Source organism: Pocillopora verrucosa, chromosome 13 (assembly GCF_036669915.1).
Source record: "Pocillopora verrucosa isolate sample1 chromosome 13, ASM3666991v2, whole genome shotgun sequence".
In the NCBI taxonomy this organism is placed as follows: Eukaryota; Metazoa; Cnidaria; class Anthozoa; order Scleractinia; family Pocilloporidae; genus Pocillopora; species Pocillopora verrucosa.
Window position 1 is genome coordinate 6,926,335 of NC_089324.1, and position 25,874 is coordinate 6,952,208.

A 25,874-nucleotide genomic window follows, 5' to 3' on the forward strand; every position below is an offset into this window, starting at 1 on the left:
GAATAGAATAAATGGCGTCGGTTCGTTGTTCTTTCGTGACAGGATCCTTAGGTTTGGCGAGAATATGCTCCAAAGTCTGAAAAGGTTTTTGAGCAACTTTAACGTTGTGGCTATTCAAAATTCTCTCTCTTCCGTAACACCCTGTATGTAACGAATAACAGCAAACTAGTCGCTGGTTCCTTTTCATCAAGAGCGTTCATATTTGTAACTGGTTTTTGGCAGTTACGGAGAAAAGTTTTTGTATAGCCATTTGCCTTTAGGACATTGGAAACATATTTCCTCTCCTCAGCCTTCGAATCGAGTGAAGATGGTAGACAGTCAGCCTTCCTAAGTAAAGTTTTGGCTACAGACTTTTTATGGCAAATAGGGTGGTGAGAATCGAAGGCGAGGTATTTGTCGGTGTGGGTAGGTTTACGGTAGACACTAGTCTCTAAATTACCCTGGACCCCACTGGACACTTTTAAATCAAGAAAGGGCAAATGTCTATCCTTTTCACGCTCAAGGGTGAATTGGATCGACGGCTCTACTGAATTCAAATGCAACAAGAGGCGCTCCGCTTCATTTCCGGATACCGCAGAAATAACATCATCGACATATCATTTCCAGAAAAAGGGTTTAACCGGTCAAGAGGCTAAGGTCCATTGTTCCACGTCTTCCATTACCGTGTTAGCAATGAGAGCAGAGATGGGCGAACTCAATTTTTTCCGATGCGAAATGCCTTGGACCGCTCTTACAGAGATTGCCACTTGACATTCATAACGAAGTTTCATGTAACATAGAATGTGTATTTTTGAGCTTTCAAACTTTTAACTTTGTATAAATTGTAACTGCTTACCGTATCTATTTCTCTGTACCTTAAGTCCTCAAAAGTTGAAGCAGGTGAGTCAATAACCTGACTTCCTTTGTTTGGAATTGTGTGATTATATAATTTTGCTGTGTAAGTAACCTTAGTGTAACATGTAATAATATTTTTGAGATTGCATTGAATACTCTTGCTCAAATTGCACGGAACCTGTGCTAGGATTCATTGGCACAAGCTCCTTGTTTAAATCAAATACCTGTCATTATGATTTGCTATAACAATATCAGTATTTACTCGTGTCCCTTTTCCAACAAACCAAGACTATCACTTAAGGGTCTCAATGGGGTGATGGCTTTTTAAAGCTTTTTTAAACGCTAATGAACTGCGATACCGGTGCAGCGCTTTATTTTCACTACTGCTCAAGTAGTGTACATTACTGCGAGGATCACTTTCATTCACGTCTTTATCCACAGTTCAGAGATACGACTTTCATATATTCTTCGCCGTTTATTCGTCACTTCACGGGTTTACTTAGAACCAACATAATAATCAGCCCCCAGTCGGCTCGTTAGCTCAGTTTGTGGAGCGCTGCAACGGTATCGCAGAGGTAATGGGTTCAAATCCCGTACAGGCTTGAATTTTCTTTGTCTTTTTCCGGCCTTATTTTCATTACTGCTCGAGTAATGTACATTACTGCGACGATCACTTTCATTCACAAAGCTTTTTTAAGTCGTTAAAGCGATTCTAGGTTTGAATTTGCCGATTTTTTCTCCTAACAGCTACATTTTCTTACCGTTTTATGGCGAATGGTTAACCTCTATTTGAGACCCTCCTAGTATGCAAACCTACAGGCTGAAGTAATGACTGTAAATATATCAAAATCATATATTTGAACTGCGGACAGAAACGTGAATATGAAAGCGATCTTGGGATTTGAACTCATGACCCCTGCGATACGGATGCAGTGCCCTTCCAACTGAGCTAAGAATGTGTGATTTTCATATGTTCACAGTCATTTCTTCATCACCTTACAAATCGGCTTGTTAACTAAGTTGGTAGAGCATTGCACCGGTACCGGCCTTAAATTTTTTTCAGGCGTTATTTTACTGCTGCTCGAGTAGTGTTTATTACCGCGAGGATCGCTTTCACATTCACGTCTTTATCCGCAGTTCACATAGATCATTTCTCCAATATTCACAGTCATTTATTCATCACTTCACGGGTTTATTTGGAACTAATATAGTGATCAGCTCCCAGTTGGCTTGTTATCGCAGAGGTCATGAATTCAAATCCCGTAAAGGCCTGAATTTTTTTCAGGCCTTATTTCACTGCTGCTTAAGTAGTGTTCATTACTACGAAGGTCGCTTTCATATTCTGAAGCAAATTTGAGATCAATGAATGTTGTAGAATTTAGCAAAGTCACGATCAGTTTTTGGTGCTGCTGTCTGGCTTTTCACTTCTAAGCATCAGTCTACGATATGAAAATTGTCTTTCTAAGCCATTTGCTCACGAAAGCTGTATCAAAACACGTGTTTTACGCTAGAGAGCCTTGACACTATCGGTTCAAATGCCCCACCCTCCAAACCAAGGCAAACCAGTCACGCATTTCACAGGTTTAGTTAGGAAACTGACCAAGTAAACAGCTTTTATTTCACCTTCCACACAGTCATTGAACTTAAATGACTCCGCGGCAATCTATCTAAGAAAAATTCTTAGGACATCAGTCATCTTAATTCTGGTCTCCTTCAACAGAAAAAAGATTTAAAAAAACAAAAGCATAATAGGTGAAAAACGAAGAGTCCTCGACGGGTCATGTACAAATTAGACTCTGAAATTCTTTTGCGGTCGTCCACTTTTATACGCTTTGTTTCCTGCCATCAGAACGCCAATTGTTGATAACACAGCAACGACACAGTCGTAACTTGAATTATATTTCACGAGAAAAATTCTATAATGTTGACTTCAACTAATTCTCTGCTATAACACCGGCATGGAGGTTACTTTCTGTTCTGAAACCGCAAAACTCCTTTCACTGCAAGCGAGAAGGACATTATGGTAATGTAAAAGATACTTAATTAAAATCAAGGACAAAACCATTCATTAAACATTAAAAAAAAAAGCATTTAACAACAATTTAAAAGCTCGTAAGATCGACACTGGATGATAATTAACGACTTCCCCTTGCATAGGTTTTTCGTTAGTTCAGTTTATAAGCCATAGAATAAACAACTTATTAACCTCGACCGTTCGGTCGTTACGAAAAAATCTCAAACCTCGACCTAGTCGTATTGACCGAGCGGTGCCTCAGTTTGAGATTTTCCTGTAACGACCTCACTCTCGATTATTAAGTAGTTAGTAATCACATTATTTTCTCGCGCAATTTGGGATATATAAGCGCATGTAAATTTTTCAGAGATTACAAATTTGTTTAGTCTTCGAAAAAGTTACACGGAGAATTTGGCGGGCTAAAATGTAACCAGCTGACAAAAACCAGTGGAAAGTGAGAAGCACACAATCGTAGGATGAAAGCGGCCAAATGAAATCGACAACCAATTACTATGTTCGCGCCATTTTCTTGTAACGTTGGTAAAAAAAATCAAAGCAAATTTGTGACATTACAAAACATAAAACGAACACAGCTTGACATCTTACATAGAGGACAGCTAAGCCGTACCAAAACGTGCTTGTTGGAAATTCTTAGTCGGCCAATTACGCCCACAAACTCTATCGTTTTATTTAATTCGATAACAGAGACCAGAAACGCGTCTTCCATCTGGAAATGGCGAAAGTCAGTGATGCCATGTTGAAAAATTTCCCTGATTTTTCCTCGAAGAAATTCCCCACCCCCGCATACTTTCCTAACCTGTGTTAACTAAAATAATTGAAATATTTGCAATGGAACCTACCTTATGTGAAGAGTTGGTGCCACCCACTTTAACGAGGAAGGTTTGGCTGGATGAGTGAATGAACAGTTTGGCCTGGTGCAGTTGGCGCCAAAACGACAAGCCTACAAGACAGTCAACAATGAAATCTTACTGAAATCAAATTTGTGATCACTGTACAGATACCTTCCCAAGCATTAGAAACCAATTAGTAAATAAACTTACAACATTTATATTATACAGCGCAGCGCATGTAATCAAACCAGACCATGCACAGGCTGGGAGAAACGAAATCCTTCACTCACATAAACGATATAGCTTTAAATTTACATCTAGCACTTTTTCACTCTGCTGCCGTCTTCAATAAATTCTCTCTATATATAAGTTGAAAACGCCACGCTAACGAAATCCAGCATGTACGTGTAGTTTGTCTACATGTACTCCTATAACCTCTAACCAAGCCAAAGAGCTTAGTGTTCTCCCTTACTAAAGCCCAACAAGTAAAAGAAATTTTCAGACTAGTAGAGCATTTCTTTTACCTGTTGAATTTTCAAGAATATCATGCGATTTTTAGCCCCCAATGTAGGCGTCTTCTTATGACGAGTTAACGTTAAAGAAGCACGCGATCGTTTATTCAAGCGGCCATGTTGGATGATTTGGAGTTAGAGTCGACGGTGAGAAAGGGGGCGGGGCAAGACGACTACTCTCTCTCCCACCCCCATCCCTTTCCTTATTTTCTACTGTCGCTCACCCCCTTGGTACAAATTTCTTTCTCTCCTCTGCCTTGGTATTAAAATCGAAGATTGCGATCATAGTTTTCGCTAAGAAAAAACTAAGCAAGCGCTAAGCGATTTTAGGCGGTAATACGAGGTAATACAGGCGGTTTATTTTCACATTTACCGCCTTAAAAGGAAAACACACTAAATTACCAACAAAAATAGTCCGAGCTTGACCAAGACAGAATTCCTCATTATAATATCACTACAATATCAAGCAGACAAGTGATGAGAATGAAAACAAAATTTCAATTCAGGGATTACTGGTTGATCCAATACCAGAATCTCAGAACTAACATCTTGAGAATTGTGCGGGAGACAGTAAGGAGAATTACCACTAGGATCTTGAGAGGGAAAGGATTCAAGAAGTGAGTAACCAACAAATATGCTTTTATTACAATGGAAATTATTTCTTTGGAATCAGAGTGCAAGGTTAAATGTTCAAGTAAGCGTCATAAAATATACCTTTGGTTGTGGATGATAGAAAGTACAGTCAGCTTTGGTACAAGACGGGTAAAACTTGCAAGGAACCGGTTGAGTAACAGGAGGTGGAGGAGTGAGGACACTTGGTGGAGGGAACATGAAACCTGACAACATTAAGAGACACAACAGTGTTAGACCACCACGAAAATGATCTGTGGTGAAACAAATCATACGTGAATATTTGAATTGTTTTGAAGCCCTTCACTAAGTTGACGATATAAGAGAGTGCAGCTCTCGAGCGTGCCTTCGTGTTTCGATCTGATGAAGGGCTTACGCTAAAAACGTCACTATCAGAAACTCTTTACGGCGGCCAATTAACATTACCAATTCAGTCGATAAAACCAAATAATCTTTTCGCCAATAGTCTTACTACAGTTTTCCACCAAAAGTTTTTAATGAAGCAAATAGTACTGATGTAACTGGACACCATACCTAAACCCATTCCTGGTATTGCAGCTGCTACGGGAGAAGTCTGTTGTTTGTTTTTTAACTTGTGTGTGTAGGAACAAACTGAATTAGTACACCTACAAAAGAAAAAACGAGAACCATGTAAATAGAAATATTTGGTAGATTGTAGTTGTTTCTACAGCTGAAGCTTAAAACTATAAAATATAAAAACTATAAAAAATTTTCGGTTCCCTTTTAAGTGATGTACTTACCTGTACTTATCAGCCATAGTCACAATTCTCACAGGCTATCCAAAGGCATGATTCAAATCACAAAGACATTTGAATGTTTTGCGCGTATAATGATTCAAGAAGGAAACCTACGTGTACATTTCAACATAAAACACAAGTACACCCTGAGAAACTGTCACATCATGTTCACACACACACACACACACACACACACAAAAAAATCAAACTCCAATTCATCTAAACTATTTGAAAACAAATTTCTGAGCAGAGCATGCATTCTGGTTAAAAAATGCCTTCCTCTATTATCTATCGATTTATGCTGCAATTGGTCTGTTAAATAAGCCGGTATCCCTCCAACTCAGCAACAGTCACTGAAGTGCATCCCGTCTGCCAAAATAAGCTTTCGACAACATTTACAATAGTACAGCCATACTCTCACCACAACTTTCTCAAGCAGACATCCCTAATAACCTTAGCATTGTGGGTGAGCAAATGTTTTGTCATCTATGCTGTAAGCAAACCATTTACAAATAGTCAAACTGATATCCGAGACAGCTAAATCCGTTTGTCTTGTAACGATGACTTTCCTCTTTCTAATTTGTCCGTTTTCAATGAATGAGTGAGTGATGCTTTTTTTTCTAAAATATGTTCAAAAGAGGTCATGTTACACACCCATTTTCCCAATAAAAGCCACCTCTCTTCCACAGCCATTTTCCTTTGACAGAAAGTGGTTTCTGAGGAGAGGTTCAGTTGTACATTTGAGCACACACAATGTGGAAAGTGCATTACACTAGCTCCTACCTTCCATCAAATTTACACGGTGGGTGAATGAATCTACAACTATCTCCAAATCTACAGTTCGGGAAAGACCTGACAAAAAAAAAAAAACAAAAAAAAAAAAATTTATATATATATATATATATATATACAAAACCCATTTGTTTTAATCCCATTTCCTTTTACAGTTGACCCAAAAAAATGTAAGAAATTGTCTGGTTGTCATAAAGAGAGAGAAGAGAGATGTATGTTCCTGAAACTGTGAGTGTGTGCGTTTGTAAATGCATCCAAAATCAAATCCTTGGATCACTATGAGTATTTAGCATCTAATTGATATTATTCCTGACAACATCACCCTTGAATCACGCCTTAAAGTCACGAGAAGAGGGGAAATGATTACCAACTGAAGAAGATTGTCATCAATTGTTAAACAAATTCTCCTAGTCAGCACCTTAGGAAAATGTACAGAACAGTATGGAAAATATGCAATTCAATTCTTTCACTACATGAAAAGTAAATTTCTCCTGAAAGACAGTTCTTTATCATATGAACACCAATGAAATGCCAAGTGAGCTTTCGCCCGAAAACATGATATCTTCACAATGAAAAGATCACTGATGTTAATTACATCATTAAAATAGCGCCTTTCGATGCAGCGCTTTTAGTAAGATATTAAAGTGAAATGATTTAGTATTTCATTTGTGTTTATATAATAAATGGAATATTACATGGCCGATTGGAGATATGAAATTTCTCTTTTTCCGTTGAAAAATATTTTTCAACACTCGAAGAGAAATTTCGTATCTTAACGCGACCAAGTAATATCCTCCATGTAACTTGTAATGTTTACGGTACGTTATTCATTGGCTTAAAAAACAGTCTATCAGAATTAAATGATGACTATGACGACACCATTAACTCCATTCTCTTCATATTAAAGCCATATGCCCAATACATACAGTACCGCTCGAAAGTAAGTTGACAGTCCCTCGAAATTCGATCCTCGATTCTCGAAAACTTTAAGGATCGAGACGCGAGTCGAGTTTCCAGATGTTCAAGATATGAGTTTCGAGACGTTCAAGATGCGAGTTTCGTGACGAGTCACGAGCACCTCGAAACGAGGAAACGAAGGAATTTTCGCGTGATTAATTTTTCACATGTGTACATATGCGTTTCCTTCACCCCCAGTGAAAAATAGTCAAGGTTGCAAACAAGAATCTTTAGCCCCTAAGAGTGACTAGCACCGAATTTCTCCTTACAAAACACCAGTAACACCCCTGAATCAAGTATCAAGCATGTTTTCAGGAATTTCTTGCTCAACTCTTGTGACACCTTTGAGTAAATACACTGAAATACTTGAAGAAGGAAAAAAATGAAATCACCTGCACATCACCGTCGGGTGGTAGAAGGGACAATCATCTCCATTTTTGCAGTCAGGCCAAAATTTGCACTTTTCTGCTTGTTTGTTTTGATCTTGCATCGACTCGCCAATTTCAGCTTCTGAAAAAATTAACACCCGAAAGCAGAAGTTTTTACCAGAAGCACATAACTGATAATGTACACTGACGATTCTTTGATCAATGAATTAATTCCTTTGACTAATCTACCATGTATTGATTCTGTTGACCACTGAATCTTTAATGGAATTGATCAGATAGTTATATGCAAAACTTTATCATGCTATACATAAACAATAGCCCCCATTTGGCACAAAAATATGCAGGGATATTTGTCGGCAGATACTATTTGTTCTGAGATGCGAACCGTTTTCCGTGGGGAAAGCTCCCGAAAACTGCGAGCTTTGAAGGACAGATTATGTCCTAGGACAAATATACACATGTGCGAGCAAATTATTACACTAAATTTCGTATCCTTAACGTATTTTTGAAACGCAGGGGGGGGGGGATGTTTATGAATAGCTTATGGTTTGCTGCATGGAATGTATACTTCTCTGTGTTCTCTGGTATGACTTTATGAACAAACAAAAATGTCTCTTCTTCTGTCACAACTGCTAAACTCTTATCCATCTTGAATTACATTTGAAACAATTGCTTTTATTCTACCAGACGTAAGGTTTGAAAATTGGGTAATATCTCTTGTGATATCCCCTCGGATATTCTCCCGTTTTTCCTGGGGGGGGGGGGGGCATATTCGATCACGTGATGAGTTTAGACCATTGGCGTGCGAGCAAATATACTCATGGATTATGAATTAATTTATCATATGACCAGTAGGGCCCCGGGCGTGCAATACCACAGAAAACCATAGTAAAACCTGACGCGTGTAGAGTTGGATAAGATGACAGGAGCCGGTCCAGAAAAAGCCCTGAGTTAATTGTTCTGACTTGAAAAACAAAGGAGAAATTTTTAATTGTGGAATCCTTTCTTGTGGTTATCCCGCATGCTCCTGTCTATCGCGTCCTAATTTGGTTGAAATAACAATTTTCGAAATTTTCAACACTTTCTGGTCATATGGTAAAATGCTTCGCTCAGTCCGTGCGTCATGACCTCAAGCCAAATATTTTCCGTCCAACCCTATCACCCAGTCAATAAGTACATAATATTCTATTCTGTATTCTATTATATATATATATATATATATATATATATATATATATATATAGTATCTTTTACCAGTAATATCAGATTATATTACATTATCTCACTATAGGAAAATTACCCTCATCAACAGGATCCAGATCAAATGTGATCTGCTGGATGACAGGTTTTTCAAGGGAAGCCACTTCTAGAGGTGGTTTTATTTCTTCTGTCTTCTCTGTTGTGTCAATCTCCTCAAAATCATCCAGCTCAGCTCTCTTCTTCGGTTTCCTCTTCTTCTTTTCTTTCTTCAGTTGTACATCATATTTGTCTTCCATATCACTGTCCACTCCGTCAAGTGTTACAATGAACTTAGGACTTGCTGGTTTCTCCCTAAAATCGGGAAAAATTTAAGAGTGAAATTTCTTCTTACAGTACTGTTAATTACAGTAAGGGCCTCACACTGTCTGTATGGGAAAATTTGGGAATCACTCTATGTTTTTACCCTTCCTTGTAGAACTAGACTTCATTTCAAGTATAATTTTGGAATTAAGAATTCAGATCCAAATACAAACACGACTGATTTACAACTTATAATTGCTCTATACACTCCCCAGAAAATACAAAACTTGGTAATTTCACTCAGTTGTTATGCATAAAATGGCTAGGAAATGAAAAAAGTTTCAAAGTGCAAGTACTTGTTGGCCTCATTAAAGCTTTAATTTGTTTCTTCAAGCTCTCCTTGCCAGTGCCACCCTGAATAACCCAGAAAAGGCCCTAAAGTTTTAACCATCAAAGATTCAAGAAAATGAGAATTACCAACCTGATTATTATAAAGACATACATGTACAATATACAAATGTAAGTAAAGATGTTTGCAAGAAATAAAGTGAAACTGAGTACCCTTGAAAAAATTTGAACTGCAGATCTTCTGATTTTGTGGTTTGATGCTATAAACACAATTTTCTTCATTCCACAACCTTGGCTCAAAATATACCATCTGCATGTAAAACAGTCACTGTGACAGGCTTTTTTAATTACGATTCTGTTCACCTACATAACACATACTTTTTAGATTTAACAGCCCTTCGCTTTTTCTTCCTTTTCCTCTTCTCTTCGTCTGAATCCTCTGCACCAGCCTGGCTATCCGCAAAGGCTACAATTCTGGTATCACCCACAGTTGGCTCAGGAGAATACTCTAGTGTTTCAGTTTCCGAGACATGGAGCTCGATGACAGGTTCCTTGCGGAGAGGGAAAAATGTATTTGTTATTTCACATTGATATCTTTTTATCAAATAAGGTAAAAGAGAAAAACACTGCAGTATTACAGAAAATGCTTTGAACCATGTGATTGTGTAGTGTAATATTCAAGTGGGGTTAGATATGACTGGTCTGTTTCCAACAGACAGTAATGTTAGGTCTGTTTGTTTTTTTTTTTTTTTTTTGTGTGTGTACATTTTGTGAATAAAAGCTTTGTGTGGTATCCGTAGTTGCTGACATCTGTTGAAGGGAGTCTGTTCACCTCTCCAGAGTCAGTCATTTAGGGATTTCAAAACAAGCTGGTAACTGCTAGAGTTACACCAGCGGCTTGATAACAGGTTGCTGGTTACTCTGGTCAAAATAATTACCTTTTGGCCCTTAATAAGCTTTTGACAGTCACCTACATGTACTTTTGCAGAGTCTGATGCCTACTTCAAAACACTTATAAAACCCTGGTTATTAAAAGAATTTAGTGCTGTTGGTTAAGTACTGTGCGGAGTCCCAGTATCACAAACATGTTCAGCTAGTAAAAGACAGGTGGAGCAAATATGGTAGAGCTGACAAGCAAAAGCCTGGATACAAAGTTTCTTAAAAATGATAACAAGATGTTCAACTTCATCACCTGCATCAATTGGAAAGGAAAACACTGCAAGTGTTCAGAGAAAGTAAAGTGATCAACTACAAATGACAGTAAATAAGTATGAAAATCATATGTGCGAACTGCAGATAAAGAAATGAATATGGTGGCCATCTTCCCAGTAACAAACACTAGTCAAGCAGTAGTGAAAAATAAATAGGTCCACGGATATGATTTTCATATATTAACAGTCATTTATTCATCACTTCACGGGTTTATTTGGAACCAACATAATAACCAGCTCCTAGTTGGCTTATTAGCTCAGTTCGTAGAGCACTGCACCGGTATCGCAAAGGTCATGGGTGCAAATCCTGGGCAGGCCTGAATTTTTTTTTCAGGCCCTACTTTCACTGCTTCTTAAATAAGAAGTGTTCATTACTACCAAGATCGCTTTCATATTCTTTTCTTTATCTAAAGTTCACATATATGACTTTCACATACTTACAATCATTTACTAGTCACTTCACTGGTTTATTTGGAACCAACATAATGACCAGCTGCCAGTTGGCTTGTTAGCTCAGTTGGTAGAGCACTGCATTGGTATCACAGAGTTCATAGATTCAAGTCCTGTACAGGCCTTATTTTCACTACTGCTCAAATAATGTTCATTACTGCAAAGAACACTTTCATTTTCATTCGATCAACTACCTTTATGTACACCATACCTCTGGTACTTGTGTGACTTCTGAATCTTTTTGTTCTTTCTCAACTTCCACATGCTTACTTTCTCTACTTTCTTCATCACTTTGAGTACTTTCTGTAGGCTCTTCAAATTCCCTTTCTGTGTCTTTATCACTACCTCTTCCTGCTGCTTCTTCAGTTTCCTCTCTGTCCTGTTTCATTTGCAAAAACTGCTTCTGTAATTCTCTGTGCTGCTGTAGAAGTAACTCTTTCTGATACTGTTTTTCTTCATAACTATGGGATACAATTGGAGAAGGCGGCGAAGTGGGGTCATATTTCAAACTGGAAGAAATAAGCGGTTTGTTAACAGAAAGGTGTGCTTCTGCCACAGCTTTCTTCAGAAGATTTCCAGAAGCTTGCTTGGAGGGTGGGAGAGTAGGTCTGCAATATAAAACAGAGAAGAGAATAAAATAAAGCTCAAGAGTTGTTTATGTGCATTTATGAAGTAGTACCATTTGAAGATGGGGATGTAAATGCAGGTGTCAATATGTATGTTGTGGTTCAATTTTATCCTTAGTTCAAATTTTCTTTTCTTTTGTTTTCAGGTATTGTAATGTATGATAATGAGTTTGAAACAAAGGAAACTAAAATTTGAACCAGAGATAAAATTGAACCACAACATGTACAAGTTGAAACATACACTAACATGTTCATGACTGATTTACACTTTGTAGAGAAGGTAAGGAGAACCATTTCAAAGATCATTCAATTGAACCTATATTAATCCTTTAACTCCCATGAGTGACCAAGACAGAATTTCTCCTTACAATATCAATACAATATCAACCAGATAAGTGATGAGAATAAAGAAAAATATCAATCTGGGTATAATTAGTTGATTCAATACTAAATTCTCAGAACTAACATTACAAGAATTGTATGGTTGACAGTAAGGAGAATTACAAATTTGATCTGGGAGTTAAAGGATTAAGTAGTCACCCGTTGGGTAAAGGAAGTTGACTGATTAACACAGGTTCCACAGAAAGGGAATATTAAAAAAGAACAACGAAAAATGCCACTTTATGCCATAATAATTATGGCATAAAGTGGCATTTTTCGTATTTTCGGCATTTTTTTTTTGTAATACCATGACTGCTACACAGAGATGACCACTTACTTAAGGTGAATATTGCAGTTCTTTAAGGAAAAAAAATTCTTGGACTCTGAAAACCCCATACTCAACCCTTTAACCCCTAAGTGTGATTAGCATCTAATTTCTCCTTACAATATCAGCCCTGAATCAAACATTATGGTCATGAGAATTATGAAAATAATCACCAGCTTAAGAAACCCATCATTGTTTAACAACTTCTCCTTGTCAGCACTTTAAGAAATGTATGCAGAATTGTATGGAGAATATGCATACTGATGTTAGGGTGTAAAGGATTAAAACAGGGTGACCTCCTATTTTGGCACCACTCATTCCAAGGTCAACTGTACATGTACATTGTTTTTATATGAAGGAAATGTTCAAAATAACCGTTACAGATATTTCCCTCTGACCTCAAATACGATCTAAATCACTGACATCACTCAACTGCAAAAGTTAAGTGTTGCTACATGCATTATTGAGTTTCATGTGCAAACATTGTATTGTTAGAGATCATTTAAAACATACTTTCGTTCCTTGACTTTCACAACACTGTGAAGATTAGAGGCTCTAGAGTCTTCTTCATCAGATGATGAGTGCTTCCGTTTTCGTACTGTGTCCCTTGATGACAGACCAACAGTCTTCACAACATTGGTGCTTATCCTTTGCTCTAAAAGAGAAAATTAGCACAAAGAAGTTAAACAGAATGCATCACAGAAACCAGGTGCATAGTTAGCTTTTCGACTTGTTGTAGGTCTGTAAACTGAGAAAGTTAAATTTTTGTTTCAAAATTTGCAATAGTTAAAAGTGCATAGTTATGTCATTATAATAATTATACTAAATTATACTAAGTTTGTCCTGGGACTTCATGTTTTGAACTTAAATTCAAGGTAAAAGAGCAAAGATACAGATAAGGAATATGAGCCTAGCAAGCTTTCATCACTTGTCTGCTGTGTGTCTGACTGGTTTTAGGAAGCTTCCAAAGACTGAGGCAAATAAAAAAGTTACTCCGAAATCCTTGTTCAGTCATAAGCAGTCATAAACCCCTTTAGCAACAGGTATGTCCACTGATAACAACAGCCACTTAGATATTGTTCAAGAATTGAATGTTTGGAGGAGAAGCAAAACTTCCAGGGTAAAATGTGAAATTTTAAGGACAATCTCTCAAGTGAGGACATTATCAGCTGACATACCAGCAGGCCAGAAGAGGGTTTTTATACTTTGAACCCTCCCATTAATTTTTGCATTGTGCAATGACAGCAAATTTTGTTGCCTTTTTTTCCTTTCCAGTGCAGCATTTAATATCATTTTTTTAACATCTCTATGACTAGAATCTACAAAACAAGTTTGTTTCTCTTCCACATAAAGTCATAAAGATGAAAAAGTGAATCACTTAAGCTGGTTTTTTCCACTGGCTTTGCTTCTTCTAAAATAATCAGAGGACAAATATCAATCTAGCAAGAGGTTATGGTGTAATAACTCTCTGGTGATTTTCCACCATGTAATATAAAGTATCCCATAGAATTGCAGGAAAATTAATGAGTGGGTTATAAAATGTTTTTAAAAGTTCAATGCATATTCATCACTAGCTAAAAATTTTTCATTCTTCTCTTTGTTTTTGCTATGGCCAAAGTACTACTACATTCCAAGGAAAAAGAAATCACTACAATTAACATTCTCAAAAAACCAAGGAAAGAAATTTCAAGAATTTTTAATTCTAAGGTTTACGAATGGGGTACAGTGGGTAGGCTTGTTATTGTAGAGAACAGTGGTACATGGTATAATTGTTACCCTTGTGTTATAAGTATATTCAGGGGCTAAGTTACCAAGTAGCTCTACCAGGTTTGAATTATCGTTATCATTATCACTGATAGGTGCAAAAAAATGTCTCTATTAATTGATTGATGGATTGATTAATTATTGGATTTCTAACCCTCAACTACATTTTTTTGTCCTTCACAGTAAAGTATCATGATGGTACAAACTTTCTATCTTTTCAGAAGACTTTGAAGAGTGTCTTTGATGCTCCTCTCTTGCGTCTGTTCTGTGAGGGCTTCGGCATCTTTCTTTAGTTGAAGTCTTCGAGTTAGCATCTTTCTTTTCTCTGCTCCTAACAGATTCTGTCTTTACTGATTTAATAGGTTCACTTGCCAATAAATTTAACTCTTCTGTATTTTCTGGCAAAAATAAGTAATAATAAAAAAATTAAAAGGATCAGTGGAGCATTTTTCCCAGTCCAATAAGCCTAGGATTTCTATCCACAGTTCTGAGCTGTAAAAGAGTTTCTAAATCAAGGGTTCAGTTAGGCTTCACTATTTACATGTAGCATTACCTTGTAAACTTGTTACATCTTGAATTTTTTGTATTATGTTCACAAGCCTGCCGACAAAAAAATTAAGTACTTATGAACTAGTAAATAAACTCATACAATGGTGAAGAAGTACAATTACACCCTGCAGTTCCACTTTCATGATGATTTAATTGATAATTATAATAATAATAATTTTAACACTTATATAGCACAATATACATACGGATATGATCTAATGCATTTTAAAACAACTGAAATAAAATAAGAAAACCTAACAGTTAAAAAAAAAAACACACTAAGCATAAATTTGTATCTGCAGATCTCGCCACCATTGAAATTACTATCTCAAAATAATCTGATGTCTTTTTTTCTTGACAATAATTATACAATATATTTATTGTCAGCATGCCACATTTTACATTTTTCTTTTTAATCCAGCCTACCAATAGCAAAAGCAATAATTTCAGATCAATATGGTTTTAAACTAGACAGACGTGTATTCAAATTGATTCAGGTGCATTGCCATATTCCTTAAACACAGGCAAACATGAATCAAATTATTCTTAATGTATTCCAACCTGAAATTATTTTAAAACTATCAAATACACATGCATGTTTTTAAAATTGGAGACTGTGTACAGTAATCACAGGGTTGTGCTCTAGCACTGCCCACTGGCCCCTTACTTTTGTACTTGGACAACTAAGGAATCTTGGTTATTTTATAAAAAGGGTATGCAGCACAGCCTGGATTTCTCAATCTCAGACCACTGAGCTCTCTTCAATTAAACTTGGAGCACAGCTTTGAATCTCCATGTACTTTATGCTAGTTTTACCAAATTGAATGCAATTTTTAAAAAGACCCTGCACTCAGTTTAGAAAACTTTTTATGTATATAGCAGTTTTCACTCATCGTATAATGTACAATTTCCATCTTTTTACTAACCATTCAGTGAAGACTTTTGTATTTGCACCAAGAAATAACACCAGGTCCTCTGTCATCTGTTCTTTACTCCTCTTGTTAGCCAGCATAACCATAATATAATCTGGCAATTCCTCGTCTTCAAATGAAGTTTTAAGTATTTTAAATCATTGTTACATGACTTTCAGTAAAATTTATACCAATGAATCACCAAAAAGCATATACAGAACCACACCAACTAATATTTAGTTCTCTTCTTTTAACCTTTGAACTCCCATGAGTGACCAAGCAAGAATTTCTCCTTACAATATCAGTACAATATCAACCAGATAGGTGATGAGAATAAAGAAAAATATCAATTTGGGAATAAGTTGATCCAATACTAAATTCTCTGAACTAACATGATAAGAATTGTACAGTTGATAGTAAGGAGAGTGACAAATTTGATCTGTGAGTTAAAAGGTTAATACCACTCAAAATAATATATTTGTATAACTTACCAACATAAGATCCCAGTTCTCGTAATTTTGTTTTGACAGCACTCTGAAAAGTTTGTAATCATAAAACTCTTAGCAGTTAAGTATTTAATCCTTTTTTGGCTAAACTACATAATTTAGGGCCACTTTTAACCTTCTATAAAATAAGTCCGCTTGTTAGGCTGCTGCCAAGCCAAACGAGACTTAAGACTTAAGCCCTAACAAGCATATAAACTATTCCTCGTTCCTTCATCTCCTACCGAGCCAAAAGAATCGAACGATATGCATGTTTCTTCCTTCAAAACTGACCCTATTTTGTGTAGTTACTCTCCTAACTAAAAAGTTATGAATAGAGTATCATCAATAAACAAATTCCAGAACACTTCCTTAAGATAAAAAAAAAACTTTGACCTGAAAACTTTATGGAGATATCATTGACTGTCTCTTATCTAGAACGCTGATGATATGTGCCTTACTTGATCTTCAAAGATACAATTTAACGGCCGAGACGGATGTTATGTGATGCATTTTTCAGCTGACAGGTAAAAACAAATATGGCGGCTTACTGGGTGCATGTAGTTGATGAATTTAAACGGCAAACAATCCAACCCTAAAACCTCGTCTATTGAGAGTTTAACAGCTACCGAATAAATCCACTACTATCGAAGCTACTCACCCTAATCTTTTGACTTATCTCGTTGCCAATTTCCATGTTAGATTCCATCAAAAGAAGGTTTCAGTGCTCTCCACAACGACTATCTATTCGTTCAACGCGACGAGGTCGCATGGTTGCTTGCATTTTACAAAATACTTCTGGACAGGACTACTGCGTGCTCAAATATTGATCGTTAAACTCCGTCGAGTATTCGGTTTCCGAATTTTCCGATTCCGAGTGTAACGGACATGGGAAGGTATTCTATGGCTGTAATGGGTTGTGAGGTCGAATTTCTTCCTGGATCTAAATTCTTATTGATCTTATAGTTCTTTTCCAACCGGTTCAAGAAGGCGAAATCGTGATTCAACCTGGTGCACCTTTCCACGGCTGGCTTTAATTGCTCCCTGCCAAGATGTTCAAGCGTTTGTTTAAGAAACGTAAGCGGGTTGAGATTTCTGAACCTCAGAACTTTGAACATCGATTTCACACTGGATATGATAACAGTACGGGCAAATTTATCGGTCTACCGCCACAGTGGGAAGCACTGCTTGGAATACAGAGGGAATCACAAAACAGACCTAAACCGATTGTCGATCCAGAAATAATCACTCAAGTTTCGCCACTGAGAAAATCTCAGTGGAGTCTACTGAACTCTGAGTCAAAGGGTCCTGCCTCGAAAGTTATTTCTGTTTCTCGCTCAAATTCACTTCGCAATTCATTCCGAGTCAATCAAGGCTCAAGGCCTTCGGCCAGAAGGCGAGAGAGAACGAGTACAGAACTTTCCGAAGACGTGAATTCCACGCGCGCGTTTAACGGGAAAGTTCCACGGGCGGAATATATTCGAGAACATCCCGAAGAAAACAACCGTCGATTTTCTCAAGGCTACGAACGCTCGCACAATGGCAGGGAAATCAATCGACAGCAAAAGATCCCTGCTATAGAAAGAGAGACTTCAGCAAGTTCTGATTATGGCTCGGCGAGCACAGACTCTGGAGAAAACAATGGCGAAGACCTCCGAAGCTCTTCCAAGACAAGACTCATGTACTCTGATTCCCCAGTCAGTCATGAGCAGTTTCGAAAAGCGCTAGAAGTAGTTGTAACTTCAACTGGTCCTCCGGAGTATCTGGACAATTTTATTAAAATCGGCGAGGGCTCGACCGGGGTTGTCTGTCTTGCTCGAGATAACAAAACAAAACGCCAAGTTGCAGTGAAGAAAATGGATTTGAAAAAACAACAACGAAGAGAACTCCTATTTAATGAGGTACGTAAGCTTAACAGCGAATGATCCAGCTTTATTTTTTTAGGGAATTGCACATTTCTATCGGTTCTAAATAAATTCGATTGCTGTCTCAAAAATGCGATATGCGGAATTCGATTAGTTTCTAAGCGATGTCCGTTTTGTATCAAATGTCGTCGTCTGAAGTGTGGTCACGGATTACACTGTATATAACAGCTAACAGAGTTAGTTGTTTTACAGTGGTTATACATCATAAGGGGCTATTGTCATTGGCGAAAATTTATTGCTTTTATAAACTAAGATGTAAGGTCGAAATTGCGAAGTTTCCTAGTAAATTGACATATGATAATTCTTAGGTTATTATCTCTGATCGTTCGAGTGTTGCATGTTATTATTGCGTGATAAATATTGAACGATCTTCCACTGATGAATTATTTTTACGCGTGAAGGTACAGTTTAACGATTTTGTGGTTTACGATACGATCCCCTGGGTTCACAAGAATTCAGTTAGTTTAATAGTGTTCTAAGTGTGTGCTGAAATATTTTGGTAACTAACCACATCAATGAACGGTTATCTTCCTAATTGGATATTCATTACAGTAGTGTTTGCCAAAAGGTTATTTTCAATGTTAGACAATTACTTAAAACGTGTTCTGTTTTCTTACGAAGTATTTTTCACAATTTTTACTCACAACTTGGTAAATGCATCGCAAATTCCTTTTTTAATTCAGAGGTAATTTTTGCTTCATGTTCACACCGTTACTTGAATGTTTGCCTATTGTTTATCGATGGAAACGGATTAATAAGATTGGATTTGACAATGCAAATAAAATATATACTTTTGTTATCAGTGAAAGAAAAAATGCAGTATTTAGGTGACTGCCTTTGAGTATACAAAAACATGGCTGTGAATTCTATTTAGTTTTATGTGTTTATTATGTATCATGTATTCCACAACACTGGAGCTCATGCCAACAGTCTAAAGGATTCTTGAGTTCAACATTCTTCTTACCGGTGTTTCTAGAAAATTTTCAAGGAGATTCTTGTTAATCATTACTGTACATCTTTATTTCTCCATCTCACTCAACAGGCCTAACAATATATTCTTTATTTTATTCTAAGTTAATTTTGATTTTTTCTGAATTGTTTTCTTTTTGTTTGCAATTGGAGTATGATGATAAATTTCCCCTGGTGATTCAGGCCTCAATATTCTGTGGACTAATGTACTAAGGAAGCACTGTTATGTGAACAATTCTTATGGGTTTTTCTTCATTGGCCTATGTCAGGGTTTTTGTTTGTGTTAGAAAACTCAAATTCAATTTATTTCAGTAAGAAAGTACAGGCCTAAATTTTATATAATGTGGCCAAGCTTAGCTAATGGGTTAGAATGTTAATTTTCTGTATTCTTAGTAGAGCATCCAATAATCATATTGTCAACAAAAAGACAAAGAATTTGACTAAATTTTCTTTTGAAGTTTTCAGATCAGAAATCAGATTTCAAACTTATCCTGGGTTATCTTAACCCAGCTTTGCACTTCCCAGTCCAGGATTGTAAATCTTGGCTACCAATAAAAGGCAATGTTTATGCTGAGTTTATTCCAATCTAAGATATGTTTTGTATGCTGGTTTTTAGGTCGTGATCATGAGGGATTATCCCCATCCTAACATTGTAGAAATGTATGGAAGTTACCTTGTGGCAGATGAGCTGTGGGTGGTGATGGAATTTCTCGAGGGAGGATCATTAACAGATATCATCACTCATACAAAGTGAGGAGAAGTATATTTTGATAATTAAGTAATTGCTGAAAGCTATGCTTGTACAAGGATTGTAAGTTTGCTGCATGGGCAAGGAAGATTTTAATAAATCAATGACCTACCATAACCAGTTGTTAATTCGCCCTTCCATTTATGAAACCAACTCCTCACCCCCCTGGCTATAGGCCCATCTACTTGTTATCAGCGAAAAGAAAATTTTATCAAAAGCCCCCTCCCCCTCCCCCTGGATATAAGCTCCTCTCTGGCTTTTCCCTTTTTAGAGATAGGAACTCAATTTATTATGAAGTTTTGAAGCTTGATTCAAAACCAGTAAAATACAGAAAAAACAATGTAGTGTACAAGCTTCAACTGTTAGGGCCCTAAATCTGAATAAAAAACATGTGGTCCATAACATTACAGCCCTTGAACTCAGTTAGTATTTAGAGATACATTGTATGTTCAAACTTGCTTGGCTTCTGCTAAAAGGAGTATACTTTTACATGTATGTAACAATCTGGGATAAAATTAGTTGACACATATAACATCCATTTAGTCACTTTTTAGGAATTATTTAGAAATTTCAAAATGAATCATGGTTTGTGACAATGCCTCCCATCTCCAATCATTATTGTACAGTCAGAGTAAACAAAATGCAGGGTATCATGGATAGAATTGGTATACTAAATTCCAGAATATTGGGATTTCAGTGGAAATGTGTCAATAATTTTGTCATTGATTTAAACAGGAATACACTAGCATATAAATGTCAGTTGCATAATCCAGTCATCTGCTGAAAGCTTAAATGTTGGCTATAGCAATGTAGCAATGTTACTGCACAACTGTATATACATGAAAATTATCAAATAACTTTTATAACAAGCATGTTTATTTAATTTTTTTCCTCAGTCTGTCAGAGGAACAGGTATCTTGTGTGTGCCGTTCTGTGTTAAAAGCTCTGGCTTTCCTGCATCCTCAGGGAGTCATCCACCGAGATATCAAGAGTGACAGCATTTTGCTCACTACAAGTGGGCAGGTATGTCAGGAATACTTGAGTCTATTAAGACACAATTTTATCCATATGGTACTCTATCCAAGAGTTTTTTCAGTATGTTTTGGTTTACCAGTTTTCTTCTTTTCATGAAAATCATACACATCAAATTACAGCCAGACAATGATAGTAATTTGTCAATCCTCTAACTCTTAAGATCTGGTTCTTACTTCTTCCCTATAACTGCTACACATTTCTTTGTAAGCTAGTAAGAGAATTTGGTGTTTGATCGAAATAAGAACTTTTAACTGATTAGTATGAGTATTTCATCACATGTTTGCTGGACAATGTATGGATATTATAGGGAGAAGTTACATGTTTATCACTTCTTTGAGTTAAGGGGTAAATGGCAAAATAGTTTGGCTTTATTTTTTTTAATGTGGGTTATTAATAAGTAAAATTTTATATAAGAACAAAACACCCAGGGAAACAAATCAGTGAATTTTTGTTCAAACAAACTGCACCATACCTCAAGGTATTAATTACAACTGGAATACCAGAGATCATTACCAACTGAAGATAATTTGAAGTCTAGCAGACTCATTGCATTGTATTATTTTACATGAAGTCAAACATGGCAATTTTTTATTCATTTTTTTTTTTTTACTATTTATTTTATAGGTAAAGCTCTCTGACTTTGGTTTTTGTGCACAAGTCACTGATGATATGCCTAGAAGAAAGTCTCTTGTTGGCACTCCATACTGGATGGCACCAGAGGTGATATCAAGAAAACCATATGGCACAGAGGTAAGAAAATAGCCAAAACTCTCACAATTTATTTTTTATTTTTCAGATTTTATAACCTTCATTATTACTGTGACAATAACAGTTCAGTTAATTTATTATTGTAAAGTTAAATTTCACTTAACATACATGAATGAACAAAAATCACAACCTTGCAATTGGAAAAAAAATTATATTTTTATGTAGTATAAACCTTTGTTCAAGTCATGGTTTCATTGAGATCTTTAAATCATTTCCCCCAGTAGAAATGTAATGATATAGTTTTCTTTTTATATTTCTGGTTTTATTTTGGATATTAAAACTTCCTTGATTTCGTTGTTTTTCCTTCCACAAGGCTGATATTTGGTCTCTTGGGATTATGGTTCTTGAGATGATTGAAGGAGAACCTCCTTATTTTAGTGAGCCGCCATTACAGGCCATGAGGAAATTACGAGACTTGGATCCACCAATCTCAAGTATGAGTAATGAGGTGAGTGGGCTATAACTAGAAAATCTGATAATAGATTTTTAAAAAAAATGATAGTGCCTGTGTTACTAAAAGATGTATTAACTGTCAATAATTGAAGAGTTGAGGCCACAGTTACTGTAAACATTCAATCAACATATAATGAGCTGAATGCTACACATGTTCTGATTGATTCTTAACAGATCTTGATTACCTTAACAGATGCATGGCTAAGTATTTTGCATCTATCTCTCTTGTTTTGCAGATGTCTCCTAGAATGCTGTCATTTTTGGAAAGGACTTTGGATCGTGATCCAGTGAAAAGAGCTTCCGCCTTTGAACTTCTAAATCATTCTTTCATTCGTAGCTCAGCAAACTCAACATCTCTTGCTGACATGATGAAAAGTTTCAGACATAGTGTTTGCTAGCCAAGAAGAGCTAAACAGGAAATATAAGGATTTCTCTCCCAGCAAGGCAAACTTCTCATCAGAATGTTGGTCTCTATGATTTTTTCACAATGTAACTTGTCCTCCCTCAAGTCTTGGAAACAAGTCTTACAGACTTTAGTTTGCTATAGCAAAGCAATTGGTTTTTCACAGTTGTACCTTCCTATGATGGCTACTGTTGGATGTCCAAAATGTGGTCATCAATCAAATACAGGTTTGTTAAGTGTGGGATTGACTGGAGTACCTTCCTATTTTAGGACCTAAAAAGTTTGTCCAAATTAGAAGGTGGCCATATTAGCAGTGATGGTTGTTAGTAGTGAAAAGATGCACTGAGGTTGTTGTGGAAAGTGAATTTCAAGTCAAAATGATTTAAGCTGGTTTGAATAGTTTTTTTTTCCCAAAAATTTAATGTTCTAGGTAAATTACTATTGATGGTCATTAAACAAAGTGAAATAGGAGTCAAACTCTTGTGAAGTCATTTTAACCTGAAATTATTCAAACTGCAACAAACATACCTTTCAATGTAGCTGGGTGCCGAGCTATCAGTGAAAGTGCATCAAAGTGTTATTTTTAGTGCTATGCAATCTTTGTAGTAAAATTTCACCAAAAATGAATAATAAGTCAATGGAATGTCATTTATAATCAACAGTTCAGATTCAATTTGTAAAATTATTCAAGACACGTACATGTAAATACCTCTACACAATGTATATTGACCAATCTGGTTGTTGTATGGCTTGCTTTAAAATTTTTAAGCCTGCGTAGAACTGAAAGTGATGGCCAAAGAAATGAAAGCAGTTAATATACATTTTTTTACCTTCATTAATGTCTAGGTGTCTTAAGACTTAAGGTGAGATTTGTTGGTCAAAAATCTCATCAAGAAGTTTTTGGCTAGTACCCAAATCTCTTTTTGATGTCATTTTGGGTTCTTCTTTCATGAGATTAGGAGAATTGAAGTCTTGTTTTCTCAAGGGATTTGCCTTTTCTGAAAGAAAATTAATGTTAACCCTTTAACTCCCATGAGTGACCAAGACAGAATTTATCCTTACTATATCAATGCAATATCAAGCAGACAAATGACAAGAGTAAAGAAAATATCAATTAGGGGATTATAAGTTGATCCAATACCAATTCTCCAAACTAACATCACAAGAACTGTATGGCAGACAGTAAGGAGAATTACTAATGAGATCTTGGGAGTTAAGGGTTAATTGGGAAAATCTGGTGATTCACTGCAGTATTTAGTCCATTGTATTAATTTAACCCTTCAACTCCCATGTGTGACCAAGACAGAATTTCTCCCTACATTATCCATACAATTTCAAGCAGACAAGTGATGAGAATAAAGAGAAATATCAATTAGGGGACTACAAGTTGATCTAATACCAAATTCTCCAAGGTAACATCACAAGAACTGTATGGCAGACAGTAAGGAGAATTGCTAATAAGATCTTGGGAGTTAAAGGGTTAAGGCTTTGGGAAGTTACTTTAAGAAATGACATCATGCGAAATAGTTATGAGAGCTAATGTTTCATGAACATATCACATGGCTGTCTTTTTCTGGTGAATAGAAAATAATATTTTTTTTAATTACGAGGGTGTTAGCCTGCAAAAGTAACCAAAATGCATGCAGTACAACAGCTCAAGCACTGCAAAGGGTGCATTATATCCCAGATTAGCCATTTTTTGTCATTTCGAATTATGAAAACTTGGCTGGTTTACTCTATATGAAGCAAAATGACAGCAAGGCTTGCAAAAACCTACTCTTATGTAACAAAACGAGAAGGTCTCTAGAAATTATGGCTTTGTTGTAGTTGGAAGGAAGCCTCCAGGTCAAGTTTAGTGCAAGAGATACAAACGCAAGATAGAAGTGACGAATTTTCCAGGTTTCATTATGAGACTCCTTGCTGTTTTATGTTTTTCAAGATTTTAGAACTTGTGTACTAAGTGCTTTAGACTACAGCATAAGCCACTTTTGATGTATTTGAGAAGAAACCTCTGAGGGGAAGTATATTTTCCGAGCTAAAATCGTGTCCCGATTCAGAGGGCCTTTTCATATTTTACATCAGATTAAGTATTCATTTTGGTAGAAATGTGTGGTCTCAGTTAATGCTAGTAGCGTTCTTCACGATGTTTCCGAAATTACATGTTTTCATTTAAGGAACCTTTCATAAAGTTATAAGTAGTGTTTCAATAATGCAGCCATTTTAACAATCAAATTAAACAACCAGCAAGCTATTTAATCGCCGCAGTGGCTTTGCAATTAATGCTGCGATTAATTTTAGATGAAATTTCCTTTAGTTTTTAAGTGAACCATGTTGTATGCCATGGACAGTACACAGATCTAATCTTAATTTTTTAGACCACTGAACCTTTTTTTTTTAATCATAATTAATTTCAATTTTATGGGTTTCACGATGTAAATAGGACAGACTTAGAAGTGGTTTGTATTTTTTTACATTAAAATGCCTGAATTCTGAGCAAGTGTGGTTTGTTTTTTTACCCAAAATAAGGGGGCGGTGGGCGAGCCCCCCCGGGCCCCTCCCTTAGATCCGCTACTGCAATCCTCGCAAGTGGTTACAATCAGTTATGTCTGGTTTCCTCATGTTGGAATACGAGTGCAGTTTTTTTCTAATTGGGGGTCAAACTCTTCCAACCCCCCTTGTTCCTCCATACCCTGAGAAGGAAATGATCTAACTGAACTCGATTCTTCTCAAAATCAGAAAAAAAGAATATGATTATAGATTGCTTTGGTTTACTTTGATAGAAAGTCGTCAAGAAAAATAATGACCAGATCGTTTATCTTTCTTACATGGAGTGGTTTCAAGGCATCAAGCTCGTGGATCTTTGATAAATTGTAGATTTCACGTGATTGTGTAGAGTTCTGTTGGTGTCATAAACGACCTCTTGATTCGAAATGTCAGATTCACTTCAGGTAAGCAATATTTCGGACTACTTCCGACTTTGAAGGTCTGGTAAGGTCTGTTTCCTATTAGGAAGGTGTGGTGATGGCTTTTACGGTAAACGGTTAGAATTTTGGTAATTTTACAGCTAACGGTTAAAATTTGTCAATTTTTACGCCCAACTGCTGTTTTTTTTTCTGCAGTTTCACGGCTAACGATTTACCCCGATGAGATCCTCGATCACGGAAAACCCCTTGCGATTTTACTCGGAGTAGAAGAGCATAGAACACTTCATCACAATGGAATGTGCTGCACATAGAATTAATTACCTCTGAGTAACCTTGAAACGTGAAAATGTGTGATGTGTGATTAG

General features: G+C 36.4%; 2 protein-coding genes across 2 annotated transcripts; one reads left to right on the plus strand and one right to left on the minus strand.

The window, feature by feature from the left end:
• Window positions 1-2,428: 2,428 nt before the first annotated feature.
• Window positions 2,429-17,063, minus strand: LOC131773790 (zinc finger CCCH domain-containing protein 14-like). Its single transcript, XM_059089746.2, has 15 exons — window positions 16,946-17,063; window positions 16,294-16,336; window positions 15,818-15,932; window positions 14,896-14,942; window positions 14,549-14,740; window positions 13,092-13,233; window positions 11,458-11,854; window positions 9,964-10,136; window positions 9,038-9,288; window positions 7,741-7,858; window positions 6,383-6,451; window positions 5,376-5,467; window positions 4,926-5,047; window positions 3,709-3,809; window positions 2,429-2,834 (listed from the first exon to the last, which is right to left on the minus strand). Exons 1-15 carry the CDS (start codon window positions 16,991-16,993, stop codon window positions 2,780-2,782), a joined length of 1,965 nt encoding a protein of 654 aa, XP_058945729.1. The 5' UTR covers window positions 16,994-17,063; the 3' UTR covers window positions 2,429-2,779.
• A 110-nt stretch (window positions 17,064-17,173) lies between these two features.
• Window positions 17,174-25,078, plus strand: LOC131773788 (serine/threonine-protein kinase PAK 4). The gene is made up of 6 exons (XM_059089743.2): window positions 17,174-18,185; window positions 19,795-19,928; window positions 20,823-20,949; window positions 21,586-21,711; window positions 22,043-22,177; window positions 22,419-25,078. Exons 1-6 carry the CDS (start codon window positions 17,337-17,339, stop codon window positions 22,578-22,580), a joined length of 1,533 nt encoding a protein of 510 aa, XP_058945726.2. The 5' UTR covers window positions 17,174-17,336; the 3' UTR covers window positions 22,581-25,078.
• Window positions 25,079-25,874: the final 796 nt, after the last annotated feature.